The 23807-nt window shown below is 34.0% G+C and overlaps 1 protein-coding gene across 2 annotated transcripts in view; it reads right to left on the reverse strand.

The window, feature by feature from the left end:
• LOC118196693 (SEC14-like protein 2) overlaps nt 1-23807 on the reverse strand; it is a 105136-nt gene that overhangs the window by 46540 nt on the left and 34789 nt on the right. The window contains exons 2-3 of one of the 2 annotated variants that reach the window (XM_085810612.1): nt 17256-17351; nt 8278-8353 (exon numbers count right to left, since the gene is read on the reverse strand). In XM_085810612.1, the coding sequence (XP_085666738.1) occupies nt 8278-8353; nt 17256-17318 (139 nt within the window). In that variant the 5' untranslated portion in view covers nt 17319-17351. The remainder of the gene's footprint in view (nt 1-8277; nt 8354-17255; nt 17352-23807) is intronic. The other variant, XM_085810613.1, reaches the window with a different exon arrangement.

Genomic DNA, 23807 nt, shown 5'->3' on the forward strand with positions numbered 1-23807 from the left:
ATCAGCTGACGCCTATTAGTATCAAAACGGCACTTTGCTTTAAATCACTCAAAACGCTGAATTTCTTTTCAGATTGCTGCTACCAAATATTATCGCCCTGTTTTATATTTAAAGAAACTAACTAATGAAGAATACACATGCATGTAAATATGTTTCTCGCATTGTGAATAAACAGAAGTACCTAGAGTCATTAAATTTTGAATAATACACTCTTTTCAAAAAAATCGAAGCACCATGAAGGAAGTGGTTGTTTTTGATGAAACTAAATATGTGTATAGCTCAAACACAGGTATTAAAATGATTACAAAATCAAGATCATAGTACTTGTTCATGGTTCACAATCACACACTGAGTATTCAAATTAGTAGTTGGTCGATCCGCTCCTGGCGGCAATGCACGCTTGAATTCGTGGAGGCAAGGAGTGGTAGAAGTTCTTGATGTCCTCTTGCGACACATTCTGCCAGGCATTCATCAGTTGTCGCTCTAGATCTGCGATATTTTGTGGTGCCCGAATCTGGTGGTCTACCATGCCACAGACATGCTCTATTGGTGAAACGTCTAGTGACCTTGTTGGCCAAGGAAGAGTATCAACCGCACAGAGACAGTCCAGAGATATGTGAACGGTATGTTGCCTGGCATTATCTTGTTGGAAAATGGCGCCAAGATGACGTGCCATGAGGCGTAATACAACTGGCGGCAGGATGATATCAACATATCGTTCAGCTGTTCAAGATATACGGAGAATGACTAAAGATGACCTGCTGTGCTGTCATAAGAAATAGTGCCCCACACCATCACACCAGGGGTTATGGCTGTATGCCTTAAAGGCTGAATGAGACCACTGGCCCCGTCCTCTTTAGACACGAACACGGTTGTCATCTGCTTCAAGAGTGAAGCGGGATTCATCGTTGAACACTATACGATGCTAGTCTGATAGCAGCAATGATGATAGGCTTCGACACCACTCCAGACGACTCCGCCAAAGTTGTTGGGTCAAAGGCAAATGTCTTTGACCCCACAACTTTGTCTTAAAGGCCTCTGTGAGCGTAATCACGCCTCAGATAAGCGCCGTGATATGGTGCACGGAGGATATAGAGCCACGGGAGATATAGAAGTGGCTGTAGTACGTTGAATAGTCAACAATGATACCGTTGGGGCCGTTCCGGCCAGGCGAATAATCATCCTATCTTGCTTCGCATTTGTTCTCCTTGGCCTTCCAGAGCCTTCATTCCGTCTGCAATTTCCTTGTAGCAACTATTGCTGCGAACATCTTTGCACAGCAGTGTCTGTATGCTGCAGGTGGCGGCCTATTGCTCAGTATGACCACCCAGCTTCCCGCAACCCTGCGATGCGACCACGTTCGAAGTCGTTTAGTTGTCTGTAAGGTCTAGTTTTATACTTTGGGAATGGCTCACTAGAAATGCGTGCTATGATCGCACTTGAAACTTTGATCATTAGCATGTTCGATGAAGATTTTTTTGCATGCTAAATTTCGTCACGATCGCAAAAGTTCTTGATGCTTTATTTTTTTTTTGCAAAAAGAGTGTATATTCCTCGATCCGAACATGGGCACCTAGAAGCCCGAATATGGAATTTGTGTTACTGTCTCTTTCATACTGTGGAAAACTTTAAGGAGTTTTTGATTTTAAAAAAAGTGAACAATTTCAAAGCGAGCAGTGGCTACACTGTAGGGTATAAAACATTTTTATCTTCAGCGCACGAGACTGTCTATCGAAAATTCTAAATATATGTTGTTTTTAAATACTTTTAGCACACGCCAAATTCTCTCGAAATATGGTGTGTGTCTGCAAATGAAAAAAAAAAAAAAAAAAAAAAAAAAAACTCCTATTTGGACATAGTATAAAATTTGAAATCTTTCATATTTTGATTTTGATTTTGATTTTCTTTATAAAATCAAATAATTTCAAATTACGATACTTGACATCATTTAAAAATGATGAGACACAAGAAATGCTTGTTTTCTTAATGGTTTTTAACATTTTCTTTAACTCTGATTAAATTTCATCCTTATTCTAGCTAAAAATATTGAGATTTTAACATAGTAGGAAATATTTTCTCAAAAAACAAGGAAAGATTAATTTTGGTCTAATAAAGGGATAAAAATAATAAGATCCTAACAAAAGTAAAGCAGAGTTAAATTGAAGCATTTGCATTAATAATAATACACATCCAGAATATAGCAGGCATTTTTAACACAAAGAACTGATTAATGGAAATTTAATTAACAAATACTGTTATTTTTTATACATACATAAATATAATTTAGGTAAAATGAAGGGATAATATTTTTAAAAATATGAGCAAGTATATTATAGTTCACATTCTCTTAACACAGCTTATTTCATACCTGTAACCCCGCAGCATTTTATCCGATTTTGATTTCACCAAAATTAGCATTCTTTAGTCTTGCGTTGTAACATCTTGATAACAGATAACCTGTACAACCTTCGTACAAAGCTGGACACATTACAGAGAAGTTGGTGCTTGGCCATGACAAAGTGTTTTAGAATTGTCTCAAACGTGGTACTCTGCGTCTTGGCCGGCACAATGCCTACCTCCGTTTACCATGAATTATTTTATGATAATTTTCTCATGTGAACTCATAGACAAGATTTTAAATTTTATGGAAGTAATTTAATTACAAAATATATGTTTGAATATTGTAATCCATATAAAGTACAGTGTGAAAAAAGAATAAGACCGTTCTATATCACCCGTTCTACTTGGTCGATTGACGAAATTCAAATTGCGTTTTTCATGTCTCGAAAGCGCTACTTAGGATATATAATATTTTTATATATAGCATTGTTCCAATATAGGTATTCTGGCACAAATTGGGACCTTTTTCTGAAATAACATACCAATGTTTTTCCATATTTCGATTCTACGACTGAAATTATGCCTAAGTATTAAACTTTGGTGCGAAATTTACGGAGAAATCCAAAAATTTATCTTGGCGCCCTTTTTTCAGTTTGCGCCAAGAATAATTCACTTGGCAAACTTCTTAATATATGGACACCTATTTTCATTTCCCTTCCATTGTGCAGGATCGGAAAAAAAGCCACTTCGTTCCTAATTTCAAATAATTTTAACAAATTGCGTAAACCACATTTGATGTTATTATCGCTTTCAACAAATATGTCAAATTCAATACACTCTTTTGCAAAAACATCGAAGCACCAAAAAGAACTTTAGCGATCGTGACAAAATTTGGTACGCAAAAACATCTTGATCAAACATGCAAACGATCAAAGTTTCAAGGCGAACAGGAATTGCGATCATAGAGCACATTTCTAGTTCGTAACTCGCAAAGTATAAAACCAGTAAGATTAGCGAAAATTTTTTTTTTTTTTTTTTTTTTTTTTTTTTTTGTTGCTGCCATTGTAATTCCGTAAAGAAGCAATTAAAGATGCCATTACGACGATATCGAAGACCTTACAGAAAACTAAACGACTTCGAACGTGGTCGCACTGTAGGGTTGCGTGAAGTTGGGGGTCATACTGAGCAATAGGTCTGCGGCGTACTGACACTGCTGTGCACAAATGTTGGCAGCAATGGTTGCTACAAGGAAATTGTCGACGAAATGAAGGCCAAGGAGAAAAAATGCGAGGCAAGATAGTTTGATTGTTTGCCGGGCCCGAACCGCCCCATCGGTATTATTGTCGACTATTCAAAGCACTAAAGCCACGTCTATACCTCTCGTGGAACCGTCCACCATCTCACGCGCTTGTCTGAGGCGGGGTTACGCACACAGAGGCCTTTGATGTTTCCCTTTGACTTCATAACATCGGCGGAGTCCTCCGAAGTGCTGTCGCAGCCGATCATCGTGGTGCCATCAGACTGGCATCGTATAGTGTTCAGCGATGAATCCCGCTTCAATCTTAAAGCAGATGACAACCGTGTTCGTGTCTAAAGAGGACGGGGCCAGTGGTGTCATTCAGCCTTTAAGGCATACCCCTGGTGTGATGGTGTGGGGTGCTATTTCTTATGACAGCACAGCAGGTCATCTTTAGTCATCCTCCGTATATCTTGAACAGCTGAACGATATGTTGATATCATCCTGCCGCCAGTTGCATTACCCTTCATGGCACGTCATCTTGGCGCCATTTTCCAACAAGGTAATGCCAGGCAACATACCATTCCCATATCTCTGGACTGTCTCTGTGCGGTTGATGCTATTCCTTGGCCAGCAAGGTCACCAGACCTTTCATCAATCGAGCATGTCTAGGGCATGGTAGGCTGCCGGATTCGGGCACACAAAATATCTCAGATCTGGAGCGACAACTGATGAATGCCTGGCAGAATATGTCGCAGGATGACAATAGAAATCTTTACCTCTCCTTGTCTCAACGAATTCAATGATGTATTGCCGCCAGGGGCTCTTTGACCAACTACTAATTTGAACACTCAATTATTGTGAGCAGTGAACAGGTGCTATGACCTTGATTTTTAATCATTTTATTATCTATGTATGCGCTATACACATATTCAATTTCATCAAAAGTAACCACTTCCTTCATGATGCTTCGACTTTTTTGAAAAAGAGTCTATAACATCACGTATATCTTCAGAAATTTTGAATAAAAAACTGTAAGTTTAATAAAAAAGAGATATTAAAAAATATATACCAAACACAATTAACACTGAGGAACTAAAATTTTGAGAGCTAATTTTTTAAGACCTACTCGTGCGATTTTTAAAAAATTCATTTGGCGTAATTGGATCTGTAGAATTTAAGTATGAAAAAAATATCGCCATATCATTTCAGAAAAAGTCCGATTTTTGAGTCAAAATACCTAAATTAGAACAATGCTATATATAAATCTAATACATATCCTGAGTCGCGCTTTGAAGACATGAAAAACGCAAGTTGAATTTCGTCAATTAGCCCAGTAGAATGGGAGATAAAGAACTGTTCCTTTTTTTTTCGCACTGTTCATACCTCTGCAAATTTCTCAATGAAATAGGATAAGGTATAGCCAATTACTGGTGTTCACTGATGGCTATGGGCAGGATAACTGTTATGGTGCAGCATTTACTGTATTTTACTATGGTGTTGAAATTTATTATGAAAAATATAAACTGAATTATTATAATTCTGTATACCAGTCGGAATGCTGTGCATTCAGGAAAGCTTTGGATAAGAGTAAACTTAAAAATTTCAGAGTGTATTTATATTTACACAGATTGTCTTACTTTGCTACAGTCATTGTCCAGTCCAGGGATTAAAAATTTAACTATATATAATATCAAAGAAAATTTAAGGTCTTAAGGAGAAAACATAATACTTTACTTCATTGAGTAAAAGCTCATGTAGGTTTTGCCTGAAATGAGAAGGCGGACGTGCCAGCTAAAGAGGCTGCTGTTGTAGAAAATGTTGATTGTATAGAAATATCTGATTCTAAACGTTATGAAATTGGTATTATGAAAAAAATATTGTTTTGATAAATTGATAAATCAATGGAAGAACTCAATGAGAAATAGAGGTTTATTGAAAAGAATAACAATAGCACCAAAAATGCAAATTTATCATGATATAGATATGAACCAGTTTCTGACAAATAATAGTCGTTTCCCAGAGTATTTAAGTAGATTTGTTTCATATTTACACTTCTCTTAGATCAGTACATCATTTCGCGGTCGGATGTCACTTGACTGCAGTTATTTGTCAACAAATGGAAATTATAAACTTTAATAATTGTATACATTGCAACAACATAACAATTCCCACTGGCCATTGCGGTTTAAGAGGAGGCAGTGGGTATATACTATTAGGGTCTTTGCGGTCGAGGCACCTGTGTGATTCCTCCCGATTTCACAAGGCGGTATCTCTACAGAATGGTGAACGTGGCGTTAAATTGATTAACTACTATGGTATAGAAATGGTCCCCACGCCCCACGTCACTCATTCTTTGTAAGACTGAAAAATTTCACTTCTGTTGCAAAGAATTTTTAGTAGCATATTTAAGTTGTGTCAGAGCAAACACTAAACTAAATGTTACTAAGAAAATATAACTGAAATTTTACACTAGAACGCTTCCATTCGATATCAAGTAGTCAGGTTTTATCATTTTAACGCGAAAGTTGAAAACTAGCAAACAAATTGTGCATTTTGTGAATGGAAGATTAGTTCTTGAGAGAAAGAAGCAATTAAAAACAGGAAAAAACCACAAAATAACGACACACAAGCTATGATAAACTTCCTTGAAAAAGGCAACCTCTAAAAAAAAAACCTTATGGAAAAGGACAAAACTGAAATTTTGGAAACTAATGAAATACATTTAATGACTCTTATCAGAGGCGATGTTTTCAAAAATACGGAGAAAGAAATCTTATCACTGATATCGGAAGATGAAGAGGGGAATGTGAGGAAACTGGTGCCATTGCTATACAATGCCGTTCGTCGCCACCAAGGCTAACGAACTTCGCTCACATAAAGTAACAAAAGAAAGCCTTGAGTAGGACGCAAGTAAAGTAATAAATTTCATGACTACGTACGTGTAACAACTTAATAATTACAGTAGCTTAGAAAGGTTAAACGGGAACTAAAGGTATTGTTTTTAAAATTTTAAAGTAAATTGAAGAGAAAAATAATTTTCTGAATATTTGAGTTTTATTTCCAGAAAGGCATTTTATGCAGTTCCTTTTGTTTTCTTTTCTAGAAAATCATTAGTTTCGAGAGAGTGGTTTTTTGAATCATAAAATAATTCGCTATTTCCGTCTTCAAAAGAATATAACATTTTTTCAAATATTTCATTCATCTTTCGTTGTTAGAATACTGGAGATTATGTTACTTCAAGTTTAAATTTATAAATTAAAGAATTATATAGAACATTTGAAGTATTTAAGATATCTAGTTACTTTTATATTAGCTTTCTTTAGAAAACAGCAAAATACGCATATAAAACTTAACAGGTGAGAGATTAACACTCCAGTTTGAATTTTAAAACAAGGCAACATTCAATCTTAGATCGAGGAAGATGTTATTTAATAGAACTTCCCTAAAAAGATATATATATATTTAGCGTCAGGATTACCTATAAAATTAAAGTCAATACAACATTGAATTTTCTTGATTAAAAAATTAAATATTTATAACAGATTAGAAACCATATTTTGACTCCACATTATGGACTGTTTATGTTTGTACGTTTTAGGCTCACTTTTGGCTCTTTCAGCTGTTTTAGAGGATCAACGTTGTTAGTTTTTCGATAAGTGACTAGGGAACACAAAAGAAATTTTATCCTGGGTATGGAGGGTGAAAGGTAGGCTGTAGACCAGGAATGTTAAACTCATAGGTACACTTGGGCCAAACAAACAAGGTTTAACTTTAGGCGGGACGCAAAAACAAAAACACTTTAGGCGGGCCGCATCATCTATAAATATCTGGATTTTTGTGGATGGCAAAAGCAATTACTAGATATTTATTTATTAGGTATTAAATGCATGCGCTGTTCTATTTTTAACCTTCCAACGCAGCTGTCTTTTCAAAAATCGTCTGCGTCGCTAATGCAACATGAAGCAAATCTAATTACAATTCTAAATTAAAAAAAACTAAATAAATAAATAACTATGAAATCCGTAACAATATGAATAAAGTAATAATTAATTATAAAGCAAAGTGCATGCACCAATATATCGTACAAAACTATGATTGGAAAACTGAGACCATGAGTTCGGCCACATTCGGCTATCGGGGGATGCGTACAAGTTCTGAGTGCACGTGTCCCCTAAAAGCCGAAGGTAGCTGAACGCAAGCTACTCACACGCATTTGTAATTTAAGTAGTGTGTGTATGTCAGCTCGCTGTGAGTAATCTAACAACACTGAATAAATTATCGTTAATTACTTAGCAGTAAACATTTCATGTTTTTCTTTGTCGATATGTTATTTTATTATTATATATTATTATTTGCCGATATATTGGCCGGGGCGCAAAAATATTTGTTGTGGGCCGCGAGTTTGACACCCTTGCTGTAGACCTATTTAAGTCTTGACTTATGGTGGAATAAGAAAAGAAACATTTCTAAGGCTAGATTCAGATGCAAAAAGTTTACCTTTAGAAGAAAAAGAAGCAAATATTTGAGTTTTTAGGACGGTGAAGTTGTTAATGTGATTTCTTTGTTTAGTATTATCTTTAAATGTAATTTTGAAAAAAAATTAAAAAATATTTATTTAAAATGCTATAAATTTAACTTCGTAAAAGGCTGAATAGAGATTCTTATTGCTGTTCTATAATTTAATAGAATATCCTTACCTTTTAGGAATCTGTAGAATAGAGTAGGATCTTCTAACATTTTTGGAGTCACATCTTTTTCAGTCCGCTTCTTTAACTGAAACATTTTTGCTGAATTAGTACTTGTGCATTCGCATGGTACTGCATAACATTTCATTTAGAAATGCTGTAAACGCTCACTTATTTGGAAGCAAAAATGCTTTTGTTTTTACACTTTTTCTCTTGCCTAATAACTTCAGTAATGACTAGGTCCATTTTCAAAGGCCTTTTTGAAATTTACCTAATTAAAACGTAATAAGATAGTAATAATAACGTAATAGAATAAAAGGGAAGCATAATTTGTACCTTTGTAGACAAAAATGTCAATAGCCAGTTTTCAAGGTTTGGGAAAGGGTGATTTAATTTTCAATAAATTTATGACCCATACATATGGAATTCAAAGACATATGTCTCCAGTGATTAGAGTTTCCGATACTTAGGTATTTTCCCGGCAACCTTCGATACTTACTTATTTACGAACAATACGCGACAAAGTTCGCAGAAATCTCCCCAAAGTTACAACAGTCATTTCGACAAACGTTTGAATGAAAGAATAATTCTGTATATATTTTGATAATCACCAGGTAGAAGTTAGAGATTCAGCAAATAAATATGTCCTCAGACTTGCGCCAGTCCTTCCAAATAGTAGTTTGATAAAAAGAGATTCCCTTTACTTACAAGGATAGGACCTGCATTCTACACAACAGCAAGCAGCATATTTTGTCAACATTATGGTATCCTAACCTCAGAAAAGTGCATATTAATGGACACTATATGATCAGCTGAATATGGCAGAGAAAGTAATATAGGAGGAATTACCAGAGGGAAGTTTGTACTCATTGCATTCTAAACACAGCTTCTGGTAAAATCCGTGATCCTAACAAAATAGAAGAAACTGACATAATTTCTTTTAAAAACCGCAGAAACAAAACGGGTCAAATACTGTGTGTTTATTAAATAAAGAGGTGTCATTTTTTTTAGAATTCAACAGGAACGATTTGCGCAATTGGCTTTGATGGTAAGTTCGTCAACTTCCAACATTTCATAGTACACACCTTTTACAGTCGACGGGATATTACGTTAGTAGCTAACAAGCGTTTACAAATTACAAGATTTAGTTATGCGATGCTATTTGGTGACTTTCGAAATTTTCAAAATGCAGGTCTGAAAATTTAGAAAGTCGCTGGGCTGACGGATTCATTCGACAAAAATATAAATAATTAAAGAAGCGATTAAAACTCGAAAGAAACATATTTTGACAGTCAACACACAGTAATTTAAAGTGAAACGTTAAACAGAACAGATGGAAATCTAATCCCTGAAAAATGGGATCACAATATTCGAAACGCTGGAAATTATGTTATTATAGAAAAATGCCTCATAATTTTCCTAATGTCAGCGTGATACAAAGAGTGTACCTTTTATATGATAATAAATAAGCTACATATGAATTGAAAGTTTAATACAGATGAAATGCAGTAAAAAAAGGGATGAAAGTAATAATCTGTTACACCTGTTCCAACTAGCTAACTGAATCGAAATATAAAAGTTTAAAAATAGCAACACCACTGGTAGTCGAGATGTAAATTCGCTGAACGGAGTTGTTTGAAGTGGGCTTAAATCACGATGAACGAACTCGAAACATGAAGGATTTCGTGGTTTTATCCATCTTTAACGTAAATGCTATTCATTTCCTTTAAAACCTTTTGCTTCTTTTAAAATGAAAAGTGCTGCAAATATTTCACCTGCTTAATCAGGAGACACTTTCAAATATGTAACCTGACTCACTTTTAGAACCATACTCCTCAGCTGATGAGGCCAGGATTCCTTTTATTACTTGGTCAACCGTAATATCACTTGGAATTTTATAGTCTTGCAAAATTTCAGAAATGGGATTTTTTCATTTTAATATCCTCTTGGATAAAATATACTAATTTGAAATTTATTCTATGTAATCTTAAAATAACATCCAGACCACGCTGTATGCATTTATGTCACCAAATAATAAAGACACAATTTAAAGGTCTAATAAATAATAATATTATTTGCCGATTGTAATAAATATTTGTATTTAAGCGCTTATGTGCAAGGTAATATAAATAAATCGTAAAACTTTTGATTAGAATTAACTTCAAAAAACAGACTGCGTTTTTCGTAAGGCGAACGCACTGAGATTCTCTTTATAGAGCTATGTAAAAAATGAACTTTTAAAATTTGTCAGCACAACACAAAAGTTACGAGTTTAGACGCATTGCATCTAGTATATTCGTACGCCACATCTGTTTATTTAAATTGAAAATATCATGGATTAGCATGGATTTTATTTATTTGGAATGAAGTTTACTTGTAAGACAATGTATCCATTACAAAAATTAAATGTCATCGAAATATATTTAAAAACACAACAAAATTTGCGATTAAATAGGCGCAGTTATTTAATAGAACTTTCCTAAAATGTTGTTAGGTTAAATTTAAAATAAAATATTAACTTAAGTTTGCGGAATGAATTTATACTTTATGGGTTATAAAGTATAAATTCATTACGTAAACAGTTTATTTATGGGATATCTGAAAAGATAGCATTATACACAAAAGCATCTTTTTTTTTTTTTTTTTTTTTCAATCTGCACTCATGTCTATAAATTAAGGATAATGCAAAATCAGGCAAAGGAAGAGTTAGAAGCAAAACAAATTTGACTTATTTGTAAAGATTATTTATTAAACAAAAGGTAAAGAGCAAAACAAGATGGTATATGTTTGATATTATTAAAAAAAATTAGCGATTTTTTCTCCCTGGAGCAAATTACAAAAAAAAGCTATTTACAAAAAAAAACAATATTGCATGGTTGGTATGATTGTTAATACATTGTATGTCTCCCAGACGATGCAATACAGTACATACAACGCCTAGGCATGCTGAGTATCAAATTATCGATCTGATCTGGGGGGGATATTACACCACTCAAAAAGCAATGCTCTCCGAAGTTCCGGTAGACATGTAGGAGGAGGTTGACGGGCTGCAACTCGTAAGCCAAGCATGCCCCACACGTGCTCTACTGGATTCAAGTCCGGTGAGAATGCTGGCCAGTGCATACGGGTGATATCCTCCGATTGAAGGCATTCGCTTACGATGTTTGCACGGTGAGGACGCGCGTTGTCATCCATAAACACAAATTGTGCGCCCATGGCGCCCCGAAACAAACGTACATGTTGTTCCAGAATGACGTCCCGATAGATTTGGCTTGTCATGGTTCCAATTTGAACATGCAGGTCAGTTCTGGAACCCAGAATAAATCCACACCAAACGAGCACTCCTGCACCACCGTAACGGTGTCCTTCAATGATGTTTTCTTGGTGGTAACGGGTACCTGGAGCTCTCCATATGAAGGTCCGGCGAGAATCAGACTGCAAGCTAAATCTGTACTCGTCGGAAAACATCACACAAGCCCACTGTTGCGTGTCCACAATGCATGCTCTCTACTCCAGGCTAACCGCAGACGACAGTGAGTTGTAGTAAGTGGAACGCATCTGACAGGTCTACAAGCATATAGACCAATCTGCTCTAAGCGTCTGTACACGGTCTGCATAGAAGTTGTTGTACCACTGGCTGAAGAGAGTTGACGAGTCAGGTCTGAGGCTGTGCTTCGCCTGTTTCTTTTGGCAGTAACTGCCAAATACCGGTCTTCATTCGGCGTTGTAACTCTGGGGCGACCTGTGCTGTAACGTCTACTCACATTACCATCATCTTGGAATCGTTGCCAAAGCCTGGAGATGACACTCTGGGCAATTCCAAGTTCGTCTGATACTTCCAGTTGGGTACGCCCACATTCCAGACGGCCGATAATTCTACCACGTAAAAAATCATCCAAATGCGTCTTGTGTCATAACTATTAGGTTATTTCACTGTAATGCTTATAAAGCGCCTGCGAACAATTTTACTTCTTTGCCTGTATTCCTTATATATCACTCTCTTCCACTCTCGTCATTGTGACGTACCATCGGTGTCATCTGGTTACTTTCTGAAATTTGCATATGATTCTTGAAGATGTGTGTAGTAATTTTACAGGTGATATATTTATTTTAGAGTTCGATTTCCGCGTGACTCCGAATTATCCTTAATTTATGGACATGAGTGTAGAATGAGCAATATTTTCCTCCCAAATCCAGTAAGTGCAGATTTCAGTTTAATTGTGAAACTGAGTGAAAGTTTAGAATAAAACATTGAAATTATTGGAAATACAGAAATACACAAATAAAAATGAGACTACCTTCGCTTGTTTAAAAATATACAATATTTTAAAAAAATAATTACTAAATCACTATGAATAAGAAATCGAAATGTATAAATGGTGATGTAGCACCGGTTTAGAGATTTCATGAAATTTAAAAATTTGGTTAGAATGTTCATCATTGACGTTCAGATTTGTCTGAAAATTTCGGCACTGGGGATGGTTTGGTTTGGTTTATTAGATTACGGCAAAGCAAACGAGGGCTATCTGCCTTAAGGGAGGGATGCCTTCGTGGAGGACTTTTTAAACGGAAACTGGCTCGTATACACATTACACATGGGAAAAACCACGAAAACGCCCATGCAGCCAGTCCGTTCGCGGGATTCGAAACTTGGACCGAACTACTAGTGTTCAGCGACGTTACCGCTCGGCCGCTGGTGGGCTCCCACTGGAAATGAAAAGCTTCGTTTCTCACATTTTTACTTCCATGTACGAAATAGAAAGGAAGTATTGTAATCGCGAAAAGTTTCAGGCAGCATATTTCAACGAAAATATCCATTTTGACCGCTATCGAATGCAATTTAACGATGTTTTTGCGTGATATCTGTACGTAAGGACAGAATAAAATACTCTTTTCCTTCAAAAAAATTATAAAACTGCTTTAAAATGAATTCTGGGGAGAATTTTTCGTGGCGTCTGTACGAACGTATGTACGTGCGTACGTACGTATCTCGCATAACTCAAAAACGAGTAGCCTCAGAACGTTGAAATTTTGTACATATGACCGCTATAACATCTAGATGTGCACCTCGTATTTTGGTTGCAATCGGCCGCACCAAACGTATATAAATATATTTATATATATATCCACTCTGTTACCCGGCTCAGTGAGCTCAGTTTCTTTACTCTTATATGTTTGTAAATTGTACATTTTTTGCTTTAAAAATGGTTGAATTATGTTGTTTTTATCTTCCGGTTAAGGTAAATCTGTATGCAATATTTTTAGAATTATCAACAATTTTAAAGTTGTTTAAGTGCCGCTAAGCCTAATAATTTTTTTGATGGCGGCCATTGATTGTTTACATTTGAAACAGCAGACTAGTGGATTTGTTACCAATCTAGAGAAACTTAGCTTCGCAACAACAAAGATAACGCCTTCATTTATTACTGCCAATTAAATCATGCTTAATCCTTTCTAGAATTTTTTCGAGGAAATAAGTGTTTAAGATTTACTTCGTAATTTTTAATATAGATATTTTGAGTTTTTATGTATTTTTGCCTTCTCGCGAAGTGAGAACTGAATTAATTGAATGAGAAATACTCAATCGTCTGTGAAAAACTGTTTCTTTTTTGTTTTATTTGCTTACTTTCTTTTATACAGCGTTCTAGATATATTAGAGTATTTGAATAGAACATGTGGCAACGATTAGATAATTCTTCAAATGATATAGATTTGTGCATTCTGAGTTATAATATCAAAGAAATATAACGCTGTTAAGTGAACCTAGCGCTATAAACAAATATAGTGAATTTTAAAGAGTGCATTTATTCTATTGTGGTTTATGCGCTATCGACAAAGAAGATTTAATTCAAACCAATTTGTTTAAATGAAATGCAAGAAAAAATTCGTATAAATTAATATTTCGCACAAGGAAGTCATGTGGTGTACACATCAGATTTTTTTATTAAATTGTATTAAAAACTTTAGTACCTATAATCATATATTTGTAAACATTCACAGAAAACAAACGTCGCTATTGTCGTTGTGTGTTGATTTGTTAGTTATGAGGAAATATTTCCGCTAAATAATATTTCAATAAGAGCTTTGGATTTATTGGATTCTGGAAAAGCATCCTAGGGCTTTCTGCTTAAGGAAAAGTATGCCTTTGTGAAGAACGTTCTCAGGAACTGGTTTGCATTCACATTATACATTAAAAAAATCTCGAATGTCTCATGCAGCCAGTTCACCAGTTACCGGTCAAATGATATAAAAACGAACTAATTTCAGTTAGTATTTCCCAGCTGAACAAGTCAAACGCTGACGAACGATCAAATCGCTGAACATTGGTAGTTCTATTTGGCTCAAGAGCTGGTTGCGTAAGATTTACTGATTTTTCTAATAAATCATGTAGATACCAGCCAGTTCCTGAGAAAGTCCTCCACAAAGTCATTCGCTCCCTTAAGTACGAATGTCTTTGTGCAGGACAAGCCCTAGTCTTCCTTGCTATAACCCAGTAAATCCAAATTCCCTATTGAAAACATTTTGCAGTTGAATCGTTTCATAATACTTAACAAATAAACAACCAAACGATTGATTGTAAAGTGCATATGAAAATGTTAATGACACTTTAAGAAGACTAAGAAACTGAAATAAAGCAAGATTTAATTTTCACTAAATATCAGATTAACAAAAACAAAAGAAAATAATTTTAAATTGATTAATTAATTACATAATTTTAATATAGTTAACTTCATGCAGTTACTCATCTTCCTTTTATAATCTTTTTAGACTACATTTTTCCTGAAAATTACCATTAAAACTTTAAAATTTATTAATTAAATAATTACATTTATTAGAAAATTACATAAGTTTAAAATTGTATTAATTGTTATAAGTAACATTAATTTCCTTGTATTAGCTGATACAAGTAAGATTAATTTCCTAATTACTTTCACTTTTGAAATGCTCAAGTTTCCTTCATACTTTGCCAGCAAAAATTTATTAGTTAACTTAATAATATGAAATATACCAATATGGGTATTTTTCCATTTCGCCGGCGCAAATCTCGCCAAGCAGACTTTATTGGCGACAACATACAAAATGTTAACAAATGTTTATTCTAAGAATATTTTATTTTAAATTTTATTTTATTTATTTTTTATTCTTATTTTTTGTTTCATTTTAATATCGTTTAAAATTTTGTAATAAGCCAATAAATAACCACAATAAATTTGTAAAAAGACATTAATTTAAGAATTTACTATGCTTTAATGGTTCAACATCCTGATTCGCCGGTTCATATCACGTGACCCCAAGTGATCTCATCTTACGTAAACTACGCTACAAAAATATAATTCTCTCAGTAATTTTCTACATTAATTTCAAGTTAAATCTTAATTTGGAATACAAGTTTAAATATAAGAATTATTTCAATTCGTATAAATTGCTTACTCAGAAATTATGTAAAACCGCAGTGCTTTTCTTCGCTAGTGCATTCTCATTAGAATTCATGAATTTAACACTTGACCTTGCCTGCCTTTTCTGTACTTTCCCCGTCAGGTGAGCCCTATGATTGATTGCATCCTAATTGAAATAATTACCGCGGATGCCCTTAAGGCATAAAATTAAACTATCTGGTACAAATTCTATGTAATTGTATGCGAGTATTGAAAGAAACAATCAATATGATAAGAAATGTTTGCGAATTGTTTTGAAAATGAGGCTTAATGGTTACCAGCGAGGATATTCCGTTTGGCATCCAGTTGTACCATTATTGGCGATTTCATTGCCTGCGACGGCAAAACGGCACCAAAATTTGTTGTGAGATAAATAACCTCAGAGGTTCCGTTGAACCGAAATTAAAGTTTTATTTAGATATGATAGGAAAAGCTAGATAAATGATTTGGCGCAATAAAAATGCTGACAGCAATTATAACTAGTATGCTTATTTGCAATGTACTACGCAGTTCCTATACATGCTTTATATGTAATTTTAAAACATGAAATCATACTGTTAACATAGAAAATAAAGGGTGCGAGATTATATACACAACAGTAGCAAAAATATTCTCCATTCCTTCTTACGCTCACAAATTATTATGCGAATGTGCATTAATAATTTTTAAAGCCCAGAAAACGCATGTGTGCGATAATTTCATGATGGATGATTTGTAAGTATTTTACTTTTATCACGATATCTTCTACGATTATGTTTTTATATTGCAAAGTATTTGAACCGCTTTGTTTTCGACGATGATGTTTCGTACTATTACAATGTTTTAGAACTCTTCCTTGCTTTTCTTCCACATTGTTTTGAACGACGACTTTTCCTCTTGCATTGTTTTCTCCGCAATAGTTTTGCCTTCAACCTAATGAGCCGAAATTCCCAGCATTCCGTTCGGCGACATCGTATTTCACGTGACTCAGTTGACAAAATGGCTACGTGTGTTAGTGGAAAAGCCTTGTTATATATTGTCAAGCTAAGTGCAGCAATATTTGAAATGAAATTTGTATTCAATGAATTTTAGCAGCTTTCTAAAAATTTTCCAAAGTGTAGACTTTGGAATCTGAAGTTCAAGACTTGCCCTCATTGCTGATTTACTTGGACTTTGTTGGAAAGCAGCAGAAGACATTGAAATTGTTCTTCACAATGCGAGATGTTCCAAAATTTTTCTCTTTGCTTAAAGAATCTATATTTTTAAATTACTTGTGATCGATCCTAGAAAGATTCCTTTCTTAGAAGCGATTTTCTGAAACTTAATCAAATTTTTCTATAAACTATTCTGAATGGTTGCAGTTTTCTGAATTTGAGCTGTAGAAGACGTAGCCATTCTGCTGTTCACTACCGTAACACGATCGCCTGTAACACCGCGCGAAATATTAAGGAACAAATTCATATCTGCTCGTACAAAAAAATTATTGAAATTGTGTACATCTTCTGTGCAAAACCAGAAAAGATAATATACATCATGATGTTTTCAACATCCTGATTAACATTACGATTTCCTTACCTCTTCTATAGCCTTCTTTTCATCTGACGATAAATTTTGAGTAAGGTGACTTTCAAGCAACATTTTCAAGCCTCAAGTAATTTCTCCTGTCTGATCCTATAAAATAATTACTATTTCATATAAGGGAATAATTCGTGTGCACAAAATAATAAAATACATTGTAGGGAATGACAATATGTCTAAGCAAACATTTTTTAAAATTATAATACACGTCAGTGAGTTATAATACACGTAACATTTGATTTTTGTCTGCGCTCTAAAATCAGGTATGTTTCATTTCTTATCTTTTATTGCTGCAAAAGCTCTCGGTAAAAAGTTTACAATTGGGTGCCTTTTGTTTTTTGACGATTATTTGTTTACGCCAAGATTGGCGCCAGGAAGGCACAATTTCAAGATGGCCGCTGCATAAAACCAAAATAAGAAGTCACAGAATTGCACAAACTCTCTGTCCACACACAAACACATCCTTGCACAAACACATCGGTCTGTTTTCACTTAAAAAAACATCCTAGAATTGCACAAACTAGGCATTGCGCACTTCCTTAAATTTGTCCATGTATTGATGTGTATCAATCTATTTTCATTTAAATAAAATCAAGAAGCTAAAACACATTTAAAAATATCAAGGTAACCAAAAGTGAGGTTTCATCGCCAAATTTTTTTTTAAAAATGTCGCTAATGGAAGGCGCACCCAATTCTACACTAGAGCCAAGGTCTCATTTCTAAAGTACTATATTTCAAGCTATTTTACTATTCCAACAGAATACCTGTCCCAGTAACTCCCCGTCCCCTCCCAGATATATTGTAAGATTCTCGTTTTCTTTATAAAATAGTTCTTATTTTCTAAATATAAAACACACATTATCTTAAATATATATATTATGTATTGTTTTTCTGTTCATTTGCGGTAAAGTATTGTTGTTGTCTGGAAAGTTACATTGCTATCTAGAAAGTTTAATTGCAAAATATTATAGTCTCTAAGCCGCTTTATACTCTGCTAAGATACAAATTAGTATAGTTATGCTAATGCATTTTCCTTCAGTTTCACCTATTGTCTCTTTAGCAGTGTAAAAATTAGAACTCTATCATACAGATAACACTTTTTACGGAGCGTAAGAAAGTAAATTCAAATGAGTTTCCTGATAATTTTTTTAAAAACGCTTCTATCCATAAAAATGTATTATTTTATATGAAACAGATGGGTACGGAATTGTACCTAAAATTTTGAAACATACAATCTACATACACACAACATAAAATAAATCTCTGAAGCTAAAAACGAACAAACAAAAAGAAAAAAAAGTGGATGCATTTATAAAGAAACAAATCAAGTTTAAATTCTACTGCAAAATTATAGAACACAGGCTTATTATTAACACTTAAAAGCATGTATAATATTATAAATATGTACTAATATTATTTGGACGAAGAAAGAAAGAAAATTTTTCAGTTCCCTAGTAATGTTAATTAAAAGAGACCTTAAAATAATTATTAAAAAACACCCGATAATGTGTCTACTCTCAAAATAAAATGCGTAAACATGAAAAGTATAGAAGATATAACAAAAAAGTATTATGAATGGTTCAAACGATATAAACAGTAACCATTAAACGTATTCCGAATTATTATTCAAAAGCTAAAATTTAATTATTAAAAATTGTTTTACTTAAAAAAAAAAGCTTCTAAGTATCATTTTCATTATTTTTTTAACATAGTCGCAACCGATAACGGCAAACATATAGCTTATCTACCATTACCTGTTTAAACTGACTACAGAATAGAGCAAAGTTTAATATTCAACTATCCGCTGCCATATAACACCAAATAAATATAAAAATGTACAAAAGTGTTAGGAAATATTAATATCTTTTTTAAAACGAGTAACAACAAATCATTAATTAGTTAAATAAATTCAGCCATAGTACAGGATGGCAACAATATGAGAAAATTGTTTCCAAAGGATAATATTCAATTAGATTGCCAAACTTTTACAAACTGGTAAGAAATCAAGTCTTACCATATGCATACTATATTGACAAAACATAATAGAAAAAAGTCCTTTTGAGTTTTTAACGTCATTCAGTTACACATAAAATGAATGTTTATGGTTACAAAAACCTACAGTCTGGTTCTGTTAGACATGAATTAACAAATCTGATATAAAAAGCATCCTAATTAACATTACTGATTAACTAAGATTATAATAGAGTAATTACAATAGCTATATAGCTTTGCTAAAAATATTTTTATAAAAAAATATTTCTAGCTCTTGGCTTTTGAATCAAGTAAAATGATAGCGTGTACTCATTGATCAAGTTTTCAAATCTCTCTTTTCCCCTATCCATATTCGGGTATACATTTAAAGAGAAGACTTTATAATAAACGCATTTTACGCATCACAATTTGGGGTTGGTGTATTTAATTATGGCAAAGCACACGAGGGCTGTCTGCCTAAGGGGAGCCTTCGTGGAGGACTTTCTGAGGAAAACTGGCTAGTATACACTTTACAAATGGGGAAAACCACGAAAACACCCATGCAGCCAGCCCGTTTGCGGGATTCGAACCTAGAACCGAACTACCAGTGTTCAGCGCCTTTACCGCTCGGCCGCTGGTGGCATTACAATTTGGGTATCAAATCATTTTGATGTTAGAGTACCATACTACCATTGAACAAATCAAATATTTTTTACTTTTAAATCTTTATTTAAAAAATATGAATAAATAAATAAGATAAAAAAACACAGATTTTATAGAATGGTAATACATGTTTCCTTCTTCTAATGTTTCAAAACGGAAGTATGTGACCTTGGAATAACCGACTTCAGTTAAATATCACACCAGTAGTTCTCAACCTTTCATTTCCTCTTACACCCCTTTCACCACTTCTAGACTTATTAGAATTAATTTAGATTATTTTTAATGTGTTTTATAGATTAAAAAAGAAAAAATATAGAAAATGTTGATAAATGCCAAAACTTGAATAAAAGTGGTTTTCATAATAATAAATTAAAATTAAAGGCATAACAGGTAAATAAAATACTGACCACAATCCTTCCCTGAAATTATGAAATTCCCCTTTAGCTGCCGAAAATTCTATTGTCGAAGGCAGCTGAATCATTAATACGTGAACCTCAAATTATGGAAGTGGAAGGTTCTTTTCTCTGTGTTTATAGACTTTTTGAGTGTTTAGCTATTTTTACTAGAATTAGAATTAAAGTTGTTTTATATTCCCGCGCAATGCAGCACGAGACTTATTTTAAGAGAAAGCTACGCCGGAAAAGTAAAAATACAGGAGTACGCGTATTTAACATTCAATAAATAGCTATCTCGTAATTTATATTTAAATTGAATAAATGTAAGTTAGCTGTAATCGTAATTCTACTCTTTTGCTTTCCATAAACCTCAAGAAAACAGAAATTACCAGAACCTTCTTGTGACCGATTAAAAAGATTTAAAAAGCCGAAGAGAAACATCTCAGTTCAGTTGTTTACTTAGTTGTTGATGCTAATTGTAGCGAATTCGCGGTGAAATCGGATTAGCTTTTTCTGCGCTTTGGATTGCGTTTTATTTAACGTTTTAGTAGTTTAAGTTATAGCTACTGATTGTATTGCGTGATACTGTGATATTATACGAATATCTCTAGGGAAAAAATTCAGCATTTTCTTTTATTTCTTGTGATAAGAATAAATTTTATTAACTTTTTATCCGACTTGTGCATTCAATCTATTACGAACCTGTGCGCATACAACAATATTTTTATAGAATATAGCGAAAATGAAAATAGCTATGCATATTTCTCATAAATATTTTTAAAAATAAGATTATGCTGATTATTGTTATTGGTAGAAGTTGGCAAGGAAATTGATATCCTATTTTAGATTTTACCATTTCAAGCTTACTGGATATGACAATAAAAAATCATGCTCTTAAAGCCTTTTCTTCCCTTTTGCAGATACTCATGACGAAAATATAAAAAATTATGGCATTTTAGTCTTCTTTCTTATTATGAAAGAATTCCCATTCTCTCTCCCTTTTTTTCCCAAACAAATAATTCCCCTTCTTCCTGCCAAATTCAAATGGTATTATGTGAGTAGAATGGTATTATGTGTCCAGACTGACTTCATTAACTCCGCATCAAAACCGTTGTGTTTTTTGCCATCGGATGTTTGTTAGCGAAAAAATCCTCTCACTGTTTCTTTAAAAATAATAACTTTAAAGATAACTTTCTTTAAAAATATAACTCACAATATTAATTTGTTACGTTATAAATAATTCGAAAGAAATTCTATGTATAATGAAGAAAACCCATAACGCAGGGCCTTTTTATAAGATGGAGAAAATGCTGTACTTAGGTATTATCCCGTCGATCACGATGCTGTCACCAAAAAGCGCGATTTAGTGTTAATTATGGTTAAGCGTGAGGTAACGACCCAGTGATTTATCTACGCTTTCGTTTGATGTAAACCCCATCGGTCTCGATGAGCCACTTCATGTTTTTATAAACAGGGATATAAATTAGCTGTTACTGCCACATTTTTCCTGCATTTTTCACAACGTAAATACAGTTCAGGACCCGAGATCTACAGAACAGCAAGCATGATTTATTTTCAAGGTTATGACACCTTACCATAAGAAAGTGTTTAATAATAGATACGATAGGGCCAGCGGAATATGATCGACAACACTGTAACAGATTAGAACTGTTTTGATCAAATCAAATCAGACAAATTATTGCCGCTCTAAATCAGACTTGCTTTTATATCCAATTTATTTTATTTACGAACACATACAGACGATTATTTACATGTAGAGTGTAGTATAAAGATAAAGTGTTCCGTACATCTTGATGATAAACATTCCGTACTTCAGTAATGTAACTAACTGAACTACAGCTTTAGAAGAACGGGAATTCCCCGATCACAACATATGAAACTGGTTGCCAGATTCATACATCAAACTTAACAAACAAAACAAACTCTTAAATAATAATAAACGGAAATACTAAACTTAATAGGAGTCATAACATCCTCCCCTCCTTTGCATTGCAGCCATGTTTTCTTAAAACAATGCAAAATGAAGTAATGAAAATGCATATGTTACGGTGAAACACCGAAATCCGGAGAATGTCGACTTTCACCGGTGAATGTCAACAATCACCTAGTCGCTTGGTGTATGTCCGAAATATTTTCCAAATATTCTTATTTCTGACTTACACCGATAAATGTCGACATTTACCATGTACTAATGGTGAATGTTCAACATATAAGAATATTATATTTTCTTCTCCGTAATTCAGTCGCGAAAAAACGCACTTAAGAGTTAAAATAAGAACTTAAGAATATAAGAACTTAAAACCCACGGTACATTCAAAATGAGAAAGGAAAATAATAGAAGTTAAAAACTTAATTATACAGTAAGTTCTAAATGAGAAAATAAAATAATAGTAATAAAAAACTTACTCAATTATGTGATTCAAATGTTATTTATTGCAACAATACAAACTATTATGATACTTTATGACCTCTCTTTTGGACCTACACCAGAACATACCTGTGACTGTCGACATACACCGGTGAGGGTCCGAACGTACAAGAATGTAATGCAATATTCGATCTTTCACCGACGTATTTGGTGAATGTTGACATTCTCCGGTGAAAGTCGACATTCTCCAATTTCGGTCTTTCACGGTAACATATACATATAACAGACATAAATTTTAACACATGACATTACAATTATGAAAGTCTAAGAAAAAAGTCAATAACAGTTCATAAGTCCATACGTTTAACAGGCACTACTCGACGACCGCTGCGCGCTACCCTTACACTCTGCGGAATTTCGTTATCACAAGTTTCTGATTCTGGGATGGTCTCAATTTTTTGAGAAGCCGATAACTTCATTGATGTAAGCTCCAAAGTAAGCTCCAAAGGATAAATGCGCTGGAGGGGCCGTATGATTTCACCATTGGCGACTCGTAGTTTTGCAACACGTTCAATATTGTCTTTACCAGGAAACAGTTCAATTACATGGGCTAAAGGCCAATTTATCCTGTTTGGATTCTTTGATTTAACTAGAGCAATTTCTCCTGGAGAAATAGTTTTTCTCCGTGAAGATGATTTAGGACTTCTTATTAATTCTCCAAGATATTCCTTACGTTTTCGTAGATTTAGCCGTAAAGTATGAAGACAACTTACACGTTTCAGTAAGTGCTGAGAATTAATTAAATCCAAATCAATGGTTTCTCGTTCCCCTAAATCTTGAATAAAGTGAGCAGGCGTAAGTGGTTTCAATTCGCTAGGGTCGTCTGACAAATGACAAATGTCTGACAATATGTCAGTGGTCGTCCTGAGCAAAGTCAACATTTCTTCATATGTGACACAGTATTTTCCCAAACACTTTCGAAGAAGTTCCTTGATACAACGAACCATTCTTTCCCAAAACCCGCCATACCATGGGGCAGATGGAGGGCTGAATATCCACTTGATTTTAATTACTGCACATTCTCTTTGAATGAAATCCCAGTCCAAAGATTTCAAAGCGTTTGCAGCTCCT

Source organism: Stegodyphus dumicola, chromosome 2 (genome assembly GCF_044657685.1).
Source record: "Stegodyphus dumicola isolate Sdum_Otavi_A_Nest chromosome 2, ASM4465768v1".
Taxonomy (NCBI): Eukaryota; Metazoa; Arthropoda; class Arachnida; order Araneae; family Eresidae; genus Stegodyphus; species Stegodyphus dumicola.